The 12,014-nt window shown below is 34.5% G+C and overlaps 1 protein-coding gene across 1 annotated transcript; it reads right to left on the bottom strand.

The window, feature by feature from the left end:
- Positions 1-1,805: 1,805 nt before the first annotated feature.
- On the bottom strand, positions 1,806-6,720 carry LOC112096107. Its single transcript, XM_024178956.1, has 2 exons — positions 6,083-6,720; positions 1,806-4,151 (listed from the first exon to the last, which is right to left on the bottom strand). Exons 1-2 carry the CDS (start codon positions 6,326-6,328, stop codon positions 2,220-2,222), a joined length of 2,178 nt encoding a protein of 725 aa, XP_024034724.1. The 5' UTR covers positions 6,329-6,720; the 3' UTR covers positions 1,806-2,219.
- Between the last annotated feature and the right edge of the window lie 5,294 nt (positions 6,721-12,014).

Below are 12,014 nucleotides of genomic sequence, written 5' to 3'. Positions count from 1 at the left end.
TCTGACCATCAAACTAACGCGTGCTGTATTTTTTAGATCAGATGGTGATGATCAATGACGTGGGGTTCGTCCGCAGACTAGCCGTTAACCATCGATCATTGAAACTAATGAATCTCCTCCTCCTTAATTTAGTACAATGCCAGTCAAAACTAAAAAACTGGTCTCTGCTCAATTTAGTAAAATGCCAATTAAAGACTGTGTAGAAACTTTTACTGAAAAAAATGCAACAAGTTAAACATAAAAGCACTTGGAAATTGAAATAGTTTATAAAAAGACGGCGAGAATGGCGTACCTAAACAGAAGTGACAGCTTCTCTTTTCTTTTCTTTGTTTTGTTTTTTGTTGTTGTCAGCGTGTATGTGTCTCCAACAGCAATGCTAATGCTACGCTGTCTCCTCTTAGCTACTGAAGCACTTTAAAAAAAAAAAAAGCAGCTTCTTGCATTTAAGCACTTCTGTAGTTCTGTAGTTTAGTTAAAGTACTCGTGTTACTAGATGCAAAAACAGAAAATGTGGGCAATCAAATGAATGAAATGAAGCGCATCAGAAATGGGGTCTCCATGCACTGATGACGAGGTCGCGCCTCCATGCTTAATGCAGGGGATCACGTGGCAGTCCAATACTCGATATGTGCATACCTGCCAACTGTTTTCTTTTTTTTTTTTAATATGGGCGTGACAGATTATGATCCGTCTGATTAAAGATAATATTCTATGATTAGTCTTGACTTTATTGAATTAAATAACTCATTGATGTTGTTAGTGAAAAGGTTCATACCATTCGAAGGGAGACACTGACACAGGACGACGATGTATATCGTTATGATGGAAATATCGGCACTTCCAAGTTTCTTTCTTCCAAAAATATCTCATAGGAATCGTTGATAATTAATTAATCAGTACTTAATGAGGGTTTATATCGATATCACATGTTGTAATATAAACTTTGTATTCCAAACACTCTGTAAATGTATATTTATCAATTAATATTTATTTCAATAGAAAAAAAAAAGTAATTTTTGAATGTTAAGATGAGGGTTTTGAATATATCTTAATTCAAATAGATTAATTATCTTTGAGAAATAAATTTTAATTATTTACTATAATGCCAAAAAAAAAATCAAAAACTAATATAGAAATATTCACAATAAAATTTTGAAATAAGGTTAAGGTACCTATAATTGTAATATAATTCTTTCCGGGGCATCTTTGAATGAATAGTATTTCAGCGTCCATCAACATGGGTTCTCCAAATTTCATGTTTAACGTTTCTCCTTAAATTTCAAGGAATTTATTAAATCAGTCGATTTGTCCCCATTTTATGAAAAATTGACGGCTCCTATTCTTCAAATCAAGTATTGTACGTTGTTCTTATCTATTCGGATTTGGGAGTTCTTGTCTGATGTTGAGTATGCATCATCAACAAAATCCACAACTTAGGAGGCAATCCATTGAATGGTGGTCATGGACTCATTGGGCTGGTGGCACAGGGATTCAAAGCCTTGTTGATATACAATCGGACGCATTCAGATTATTCTTTTTGTTGCTTTGTTTTGTTGCGGCAACGGGTGCCTTTTTTACCCAAAAATATGATGCCTCAAAGTTTCAAGCTTTGGATGAAATATAAGACAAAAATTTTCAACCTGCATTTCATCAGTCTTAATAACTTTTGCCGCGTTGCTGGATTTAACAAAAGATTCATTTTTGCACATAACTTGACAAATCAGACATGAAATTCAGCACCAATTCCGTCTGAGCGTGCTTTGTCAAAACAAGATTGATCATAATTTTTTTTGGAAAATAAAAAATAAAAAAGCAGTTATACCAATGATATATATAGTTGGAGAATTCGCCCCAAGTATCCCCACAATTACACTATTTATACCCCCTCTTCTCAAATAAAAAAAAACACCCACTTCAGGATATATACATTATCCCAGAATCAAACTATGTAAACCCCCTACTCCCTCTTTTTCCTTTTCACCATTTTTTCCTTTTTCAACTCAGCTCGCCCCCAATTTTTTTTATTCATTTACATAGCAATTCAAGTATATATACCCACCATCACCATGTAAAACCATTGCACCTTAGCTCTTTCTCTCTTCAGTTTATACCCCAAATCACAAAACGGAAAACAAATAAAAACTTAAAACGGAAAGGTCCATGGATATAGAATATGTGAATGTAGGGTGAGGAGAATTTTCAAAGACCAATCATAACCATTACCTCGGCTGCGGCCGGCCAGGAAATGACTGAGCTTGACGGAGTTTTCGTTGAGACGGAGGACGATTCCCCAAGATCATGGTTTGAGACCTGGTCACCATGTCAACCATTGATGGCGTTTGGTAAGCTTGCACAAGACTTGAACTATCAGTGGAATCACCTCGTGCGGTTGCTCTCTGCCACGAATGAGAGCTCAAACCTGATAAAACATAAGCCCTTCCAGATGACTCATATATGCGACGGCTTGCCATCCTTTCTTGCATCTCCTTCAACTCGGCACATAACGCAATGCACAACTTGTCACAAGCCCGAGCAGAGACTGTCTCGGACAAAGCCCTACGGCAGCTCTCCAGGAGAGAGACAGCATTTGATAGATCACCATGTTCAGCTGCAGCTCTGGCCTCAGCCATTGCCTCTGCTGAGCGAAGCCTGTTTCTTTGCCTGTCTACTTCGATGGAGACAACAGGTTGCCCAGTCATCGCAGGTCTCTGGATCTTTACTTCACTAGGTTCATCAGAAATCACCATTTCTTTTGTAATGGGATTTCTAAAAGCACATTTTACCATTAGCAATGACATCTCTTTGCTTGAAACATTAGCTGGAATGTCAACTGTAACCAGAAAATCCCTTTCTTCTTCAGCATACAAGTCCCCAACATCAATAGAGCCTGTTCTTCCATCAGCCATCAAGCTGGTCTGGTAACTTCCGGCCTTTATTGAAGTTATTTGCAAACCCGGATGAACACATTCAATCTTGACCCCTACCTCCTGTGCTACCACACTCAATAGTCCTCCAATGCATTGCGCAAATGCATCCTGAATCACACCCTCGGCTTCTATGAAAGAAAACGTGCCCCCAGATATCTCAGAGATTGAATGCATTGAGGCAGCATCATGGTCTGCACCAAACCCAAATGCATGTACGGGAATTTGATAGCCAGTACCGCCATCGCGATGGATTGAAACCGGGAGAAGAGACTTGTAATCTGTTCGAGAATTGGCCCCACCGCCACCAGTCACAGTATATGTATCCTGCCCATCAGATAATAGCATGATACTGCCAACTGGGTTCTTCCACTGGCGATCTAACAACACCTTGGCACCTTTTTTTAAGCCTTCAGCAATGTTTGTCCCACCATTTGAAGCCAGGGAATTAACGGCCTGTAAAGCCTCCTGCCTACCAGTCTCAGTCATTCGACGAAGAGGGAAAAGGCGACGAGCCGTGGAGGAGAAGGCAATGACAGAAAGCCTGTCAGAGGGGCCAAGATTCTGAATCACAAACCCCACTGCTCGTTTTAGCAAAGCAAGCTTGGTTCCCGCCATGCTGCCACTAACGTCAAGCACCGTTACAAGGTCAACTGGAGCTCGAGAATTTTGAGATACTGGCATCTGATTCTGGCAGCTGATATGTCTACCTCTAGGAGCCTTGAGATGGATCAGTATTGCAAAATTATTGTGAGATACTGCACTTGGGACAGCGGAAACTTCAGGATATGTTTGGACCTCTATTGTTCTACTAGAATTGTTTTCGGCAGTTTCTGTTGTAGTTTCATTGCCATTCTCAGGGACCTCATCTTGGAGATTCAAAACTTCATCATCATTGAAGGTATTAGGTTCAGGGGCATGAAAAACTGAATTAACCTGCCGACTCATATCTAGCTGAGGAGAAGGAAGTTGCTGTAAAATAGTCATCCAGGCATCATCCCGAGACCATCCTACACCATTGATTCTTGATCTTCCAGGGGGAAGATCAGATGCAGGGTTCTGAAATGGGACTTCTTTCCATTTTGCTCTGCAAACTGGGCAAATTTGGTTCCCATGTTTTACATTAGAAGTAATGCAGTGGAAATGGAAAGAGTGGGAACATTCTGCAGTGAAAATGGCATGCCCGTGGCCCAGTTTTATAGAGGTTAGGCATATTGCACATGTCCTCTGCAGTTTTTAGAAGGATAAGCTATTAGTGCACAGGATTCCTTCAATCATTGTACATAAGACTATGACTAGCAACAGCCAAGAGACACATGTAGAAGAAACAAATTGAAGTTACTGATGCAATTATAATTTCTTATGGAAGCTAACTAAGAGTGAGAGAAAGAAATGAAAAATTATTAAAGCTAAAATAACTACCAGCACGATTACACAATGCCAGAAGAAAGTATTAAAAGGTTCCCAGTAATAACATGTAATTTTAAAAATTTCTTCCTAAATTTATTAAAAACAGTTTTAAGCATTATGCCAACAAATACCAATATCTCTAGACGTATTTACATCTCAAATGAAAACCTGAAAGTTACAGATATTTCAGAGCATCAAGCGGCACGATGCTGAGCACCAAAATTTTCCAGACACTCCATGAATATCTTTCTTTTATCTTGGTCATTAATTAATCTATATGTTCACAATTCTGAAACAACTAGGGACCAAACGGATCTAACACATCAAGTTAAATTCAATGAGACACTAACAATTTTAGGGCATTTAGAACTTCACATGACAGCATTACAAAGATAAATTGCAACATAGCCTAGTCTGTCCCAGTAAACTTGAGAAGAGATCCCCCTCAAGAAGTTCTTTGGAAATCATTTAGGAAATCCTGAAAGCATTCTTCATTGGTGAATTTCCATTGCAAGAATAAAATATTTCTGCATATGTCTGCATATTACTGGAATGCATTTCAAAATTTAGTTGTGGCATTGGAACTAGCATTCCAATATCACAATCCCAAAGTGCTATATGGGCTTTTTAAGTAACACCACCAACAGCTGTAACTTGTAAAAGCATTGAAAATTTCAAATGTCACTATTGTCTCAGTGACCCCCTTTGTCTATGCACATAGCTCTATTATTGAGGCTGGTGGTGCATCAAAAGAAGAACTAGAAGACAACCCATCTGCACCACAAATCCCCCTCTCAAGAATTTTACAATTAAAAATTGATAATAATGTTAAATCTTACCAGTAAATCAGCAAGCCAACCCAATAAAGAAGTCAAATCTTAGGTGGTCAAACCATTGCAAAAGAAAGCTAATGGGGAATTAAACAACCACCAAGCAGTGGACTGGTGACTTTTTGAAAAGTAAAAAAACGATCAAATAATACTAATCATGAATCTTTCAACACAGTAACCCAAAAAATAAAAAACATAAAAACAAATACAAAGAGCACATTAAAAGAAGTAAAAAAAATGATGGGCTAGTTTCAAAATTTTTATTTCCATTTTCTATTTCTTTTTATTTTTCTTTTTTTGATAAGATCCATTTTCTATTTCTGAATCAACTGTATACAGCCCTTTTTCCTCAAATAACATTAAAAGGAGAGAGAGATATTTCATCAAGAGAAGGAGAAAAGTTAAGATAGATAACAGTGACAGTGTATTCCTTTTCTAATAAGCCAAATGAACAATGGTCCCTAATAAAAGGTCTAGTTAGTCCCACTTTCTCACCTTCACCCCCCACAGGCCACAACAAGAGAGTTGAAAATTACAAGACAACAAATTCCCATCTTCTGAAAATTCAGAATCTATCACATTATCACTTACCAATTCTATGCCCCACATGACAACAGCCTTGCGACTAGCTAGCTAACTACACTAGTTAAAAGAAAAATCAAAATCCAAACTTCACAGTGACTCAAAAATGACAACAACAGCCACATAAAATTAAAAAAGAAAAAACCCAAAATAACAGAATTACAATGCAAAATTTCTATCTTCATGATAACTTAAACTCATTAAAAAAAAGACACCAAAAAAATGAACTTTAATAAAGAAACAGCTAAGATTAGCCAAAAATAAAAAATAAAAATAATAACCTTTTAATAGAATATGGCAAAAGCAAAAGTAAAAGTGGGTTTGGCGAGAAATAACCTTGGAGGATTTGGGGTTTCCGGATTTGGACAAGCGGTGGGCGGAGGAAGAGGGAGAGGTAGCCTGACCGGACGGAGAGAGGGAAACGGCGTCGGAGAGTCTTGGCTGAGTTGCTGTTGTTGTTGAGTTTGATGAAGGTGACGATGGTGACGGTGAATAGTCTCGGTCTCTAGCTTCAGGAACATATAAGCACATGTTCAAGCCAAGAGCCAGCTTTGCTTTTCTCCATTTGCTGCCGCTACCCATTGGATCTCTTACAATTACAAAACCAAGGTGAAAAAAAAAAACAAAACAAAACAAACAAAGCAAAAGAAAAGATAAGAGTCTGGTTCGAAGTTTTAGATCCTGAAACTGAAATGAAAAGGCAACATGGCTACGGCATTAAATGCTTTGTTAATAAGATATTGGTCTTGGACTCCTGGTAGCTACATGCCATGAAAAAAGGGACCAAAATGAATGAAAGAATGAATGAATGAGATGAGATGAGGAGAGAGCGAAGAGTGATTTACAAGTGAAGGTTAATGGCTTAATGGCTAATGGGTTGATGGGGTTGGTTTTTGACTCTCTGTCTTTGTTTTAAGTTCGGTGGGTAATGTTGTAATGTTTGTAATGTTACATGTAATGGAAATGGTGAGTGCTGATTGGTGACGGTCAGAGGTTAGCAGCCTTTTTGTTTATTGTGAGATTGAGATGGATGATGGGGCCCAATGAGTGTGTGTGATAGACTGTTGAATAATGGAAAGTTAGGGAAGATTATATTGTTTGATTTTGTAATTATTTTATTTCTTAGAGTTGCCCTTGTTTTTTGCTTTTTATTTTTATTTTTTTGGGAGGTCTATTAGGAATGTTGATAGGGTAATAGTTGAATGCTTTGGTGGTTGAATGTGGTTGAGTGGTTGTACACTTGCATTAATGTATATAATTCTTTTTCTTTTTCTAATCTCAAGTAGAAGGTGTGAAATTATTTAAAGAAATGAAATTGAACAAAATAATTTGTAAAGAATATTAACGTATAAAGCTATTAATTTAATATCTAAATCACTTATGCTAATACGCATAAAATTATTGTCTATTGCCCTATTTTGTAAGAATTTTTTAACCTTATATGTGATTTTTTTATTTTTTAATATTTTTGTGAGTAAATTGATGTCACTATCTTTTTAATCGAAATCGTTGTTTTCACCATTCAGATCTCGATTAGGTGGTCATTTCTTTTCTGATCTTTTTTTTTTTTTCTTCATTCTATAAGGATACACCTTATTAGCATAAAATAATGATGACTTTACTTTTTCATAACTCTTGTTACCTATTAGTTATTTCTCTGCTCTCTTATTTTTGGATCTAAGAAGGTCCGTATTTAATATAATATTCTTTTGCATCTGAAAAAAAAAAAGAAGAAAGAATTGACTTACAATGATATAATTTCTTTGGAATGGTGGTAAAAAAGGGTTTTGGGATGGAAATTTAGATGAGTCTAATCTACAAAAACAATATAAAAAAAAAGTCACACAAGATTATTTAAAAAATCATTTAAGATGGTACAAATGTAAGTACGACAGTTAGCACCACTTTGAATATGAAAATGCAAATAAATAATTCATTGGCCAATTTAGATGTATCTTTTTTCCCCCTCTTATTAACACTTAAATAACATTAGATTTTATTAGTTATATCATTAATTCATAGAATTTTTATGTAATATATATATATATTTTTAAAGAACTTGTTCTCTTCGAAAAAAAAAATGCATCATATTTTCTGGCATTAGTTCATATCTCTAAAGGATTAAAATTCAGTGTTGAACTGAGTTTTTTTCGAAGCATTGAATCAATGGTTAAGATTTATTTTAGTTTTTTCATTTTTTATTTCTCTTACCTAACAACTATTGATTTAGTGCCCAGCAAAAACTCAGTTCAACACTGAATTTTTATTCACCTTTATATGGTTATAAATCCTAAAACGTAGGTGAAAAATAATTATAGATAACAGGAGAACTTGAGAGTTCAAAGTCCAAGTCTAATAGCTTAAGCATATTAAAAACGTTGCCATAATATATTCCCTCTTAAAAACGTTGACTAGCATATTAATTATAATTTTTTGAAGTATATAATAATTTGTATAAACAAGCTTATATCTCTAATATTATTTTTCCGAAAGTATGCATCCTTTTCTAAACTAAACACGCATACAAAACATTCCCCGCACCGATCTTTAACCATCAAGTTTGTCAAAAGAAAAATCCAAATGCATGATACAAAATTACCAAAAAAAGAAACGAAAAAAAAAAAAAACAAACCCAATTAATATCTAATACAATACAGCGCAACTTGAAATATAAAATGATTTTTCTTCTTATCCACCGGGGGCTTTTCCTTAAAGTACCTTTTAATCCAAAACTTACAGTTGTTTTGTTACCACAGAATTAACTAATTTAATTTTCTTTCTAATTAATCTTTAATATTGATGTCATTTTCAGATAATTAAAATTACCCACAATTCTATAAGTCCCTTTTTGGACTCAATTGAGAGGATCCCGTCTGGCCGATCTAAGTGGTTAATTGGGCTAGTTAGGGCATGAACCAACGGTGGGAATTGCCTCATCATGGCATGTTTCATCACCCTTTTATTGAAAACGACCTCATGGTCAAGAAGCTTACATTGATTATTTTAATCAAATAACATCAATTCAATAGAAATTAATGAGACTTTGAATAACTTTAATCAAGAATTGCATGTCAAAATGTCAGCCAGCTGAATTGTTAAAGTGGATATGTATACATATAACAATTATTCAAATCTCTATAGTGAATTAGTTGTTCACTATTTTTGTCTTGCATTAGAGTCGTATATGGATATTGATCAACTTTTATGTTGGCCATGAATCATCATAACTAATTCCCTTTATGTACATGAATAATTATGAAAAAAAAGTGTATATATATTGCTTCTACAATAAAATTAAACAAAAATGTCCTAATGCGACTGAATTAGAATAAATACTCTAATTAACAAAAAGATAAAAACGATTTTCATGATGAATCGTCGTGTAAAACATTTTGATTAAATTATTAATGTTACGGATTTAGTCATCTAAACATATTTTTTATTATATCTAATGTTTGATAAATGCAAATGTACATTTAACCATAAGTATTAAATTGTATATATTTGTACCTATCTATAAATTAACTTTTTTTTTTTTGCAAGGTTAGGCACATTTAATACTTAGTGAGACAAAATGATACAACTTAAGGTTAATAATGAAACACATATATCATCTACAAACCTTATGATGATGCATAATCGTGCGTAGCTTCACTCATTTATTAGGACCCTACTAGGCGGCTATAAGAAATAATCTTTGTTGACCAATTGAATCATGAAATTATCTCCAAGTATTGATTAAGCCCCAAAGGGATTTTCTGTTTAAAAGAAAATCCCAAAAGGGCTTATGTAAAACAAGAAAATGTTGGATGTTTTAATTTTCTTTACGAAGAAAATAAAGTAAATGTGGTGTTGAAGAGCATGGATGAACAAATGGGTGCTGGCTAGCTTTCTCTAATAATGACTACTCATAGCAGCTACAGATGGACCATATTTGTCTAGCTTTCACTCAATTACTTCAATTTGGTCATGAAGTGGGGTTAAATTTGATGAACCGAAAGGTCGTAGATTCTCCTATTTTTTGCAATTTTTATCAAAAGAATGTGCTTTAGTGTCAATTATCAAAAATGGGGTTGGTTGAAAAATAGAGAACTTATATGTGTGTGTTAGCGTAGGTGTTAATTTGTGTATGTAAAAATTCTGAGTGTTGAATCGTCCCCACAGAGACATGAGTTGATGAGAGACACCCCCATGACATTAACCAAAGATATGCTGACCTTTAATACAACCAGATAGAATTTTATAGCCTGTCTTCGACAATCATTGAGTAAGTGCGAATCTCATTTCACAATAGTATTAATTATTTATTATAGTTCAATCTCCATGCTTCAACATCTAAACTACATTTGCGGTGCACATATTCAACAGAAATGGATAGGTTAGGCAATAAGGTCAAAAATACTTTTACACACACACACACACACACATATATATATATTTGGTGCTGTCATTTACATTTAACAAAATGCATGCTAGAGCAATACACCGTTATATTGGATAAATAAGGTCAATTTTAATCCAAATTTTTTTTATCTAAATAATCCTTCTAATGATGGTTACGTAGATATTATTATATATCGCTTACCCACAGGCTACATCCCACCATTTATGACTAAATGTAATGACAAAGATAAACATTGTTATCTAGAATGAAATATATATATATATAGACACACACCAAAAAGAAAATAAATAAGAATATGAACTATTACGACATTATTATTACTAGGAGACAATATGGTTGCTGACCCTAAGTAGATTGTCTTGTTAGGGCTATATGGTCAAGGAGAAGTAACGCATTGGAGGCTAAATAGTCATTGTTTACTGCTTGATGAGCTAACACATCGATAAATATATACACGTACATAAATATAAGCGAGGCTTTTACATGATGTTTTTATTTAAATTTATGGCTTTAATATTGTTCATAAATAGGTTTAGTTCATATCACACCAACCGGTGAACAGTTACTGATCATATATATATTTACACACACACACACACATTTTATTGCATGTTGGTACGGAATTAATACAAGAAGAGCCGCAACATGTTGCTGGCTCGCTGCCCTAATAAGATTGTCGCATTAGGGTTTTGTCCTTAGAAAAATTAAAGCTTTGGTGGCTAAATAGTCTTTGTTTACTAGTTGATGAGCTAATGTACCAAACGGATGCCCATACATGGAGTTTATTTTTTTGCCAACGCTATTATATATGCTTTATTCTTATTATTATTGCATGTTGGTAATCAATTAAATAACAAGATGCCAGAGACAGCATTAGAGGGGGATGTTGGCATATGAGAAAAGCCGGCTTTTTCTAACTTTTCTGTTGACTTGCTGCCACAGAAAGTCTGGCAAATTTAGGGTTAAAAGAGAGCAAAGCAGCCCCATGGGTATCTTTTTCTAATGATTCTCCACTAACTGTAATTAAACCCTTCTCTCTTTTTCTCCCTCAAAAGGAGCTCAAGTTATGCATAAATTAAAAAGGGATCCACATATCCACTGTCTTGGGTCCCTTACTTCATGTTCTCTTGTATGGAGGAATCACTTTTGCTTCCAGACAACAGCCCTCCCTTTTATAAGGACCCCCAAGAAAACAAAAATAACAGTAAGTCGTGAGAATTTAAAAGCTAGGGCAAATGCTTTCCAAATTTTCTAAATAAAAATACTTTTAAAATTTAGAATAGAACTTAGACAAGTGTTTATTAAAAGGGTTATCAATATGCATGCAAAGCAACTGCTGTATTGTATGGTGCAATGCCCTCACTAAAATTTACAAATTTTTTGTAACATTCCTAAATTATTGTTTTTGAATTTCAATTCTTCATATACTTTATATACATAATAACTTATTATAACTGAGTTGGGTCTAGAATTAAAAAAATTAGGATGGTCAGCAAGAGAAAATTTCAGGAAGTAATGAAAATTTAAGACTTTCATCAAAGTTGGTTGGCCAAGTAGTTGTTCTGTAGCCGTTCTATATATTATTTAAAAGTTTTAGACCTTTTTTTTTTTAACGAAAATATGTTATTGCTTAGCTGTATTTCTAGAATGGTGAGACTGAACGCAAGTGATTCTAGTTTTCTTTTAATGCTTAAACACCTAACAGATGAACTAATGGGGAGAAAAAAGAAATGGTTACCAATTTTGAATACTCAACTAATAAATTAATATTTAGAGGTTGAGGCAGAAATGACAGGATGCAGTGCATGATCTGAGTTGAGAAAATTGAATGGAGTTGGGGACATTGTTGTCAAAAATTGATTG

Source organism: Citrus clementina, unplaced genomic scaffold (genome assembly GCF_000493195.1).
Source record: "Citrus clementina cultivar Clemenules unplaced genomic scaffold, Citrus_clementina_v1.0 scaffold_8, whole genome shotgun sequence".
Classification (NCBI taxonomy): domain Eukaryota; kingdom Viridiplantae; phylum Streptophyta; class Magnoliopsida; order Sapindales; family Rutaceae; genus Citrus; species Citrus x clementina.
Note: the sequence above shows the minus strand (reverse complement) of the source record. Positions and strands in the feature narration are given on the sequence as shown.

What these genes read in the sequence shown, in the direction of transcription:
- LOC112096107 (XM_024178956.1), bottom strand. Translation starts at nt 6,328, where the DNA reads ATGGGTAGCGGCAGCAAATGGAGAAAAGCAAAGCTGGCTCTTGGCTTG. An exon ending in GAAACCCCAAATCCTCCAAG is followed by an intron (nt 4,152 to 6,082) that starts GTTATTTCTCGC and finishes TAAAAACTGCAG; the next exon opens with AGGACATGTGCAATATGCCT.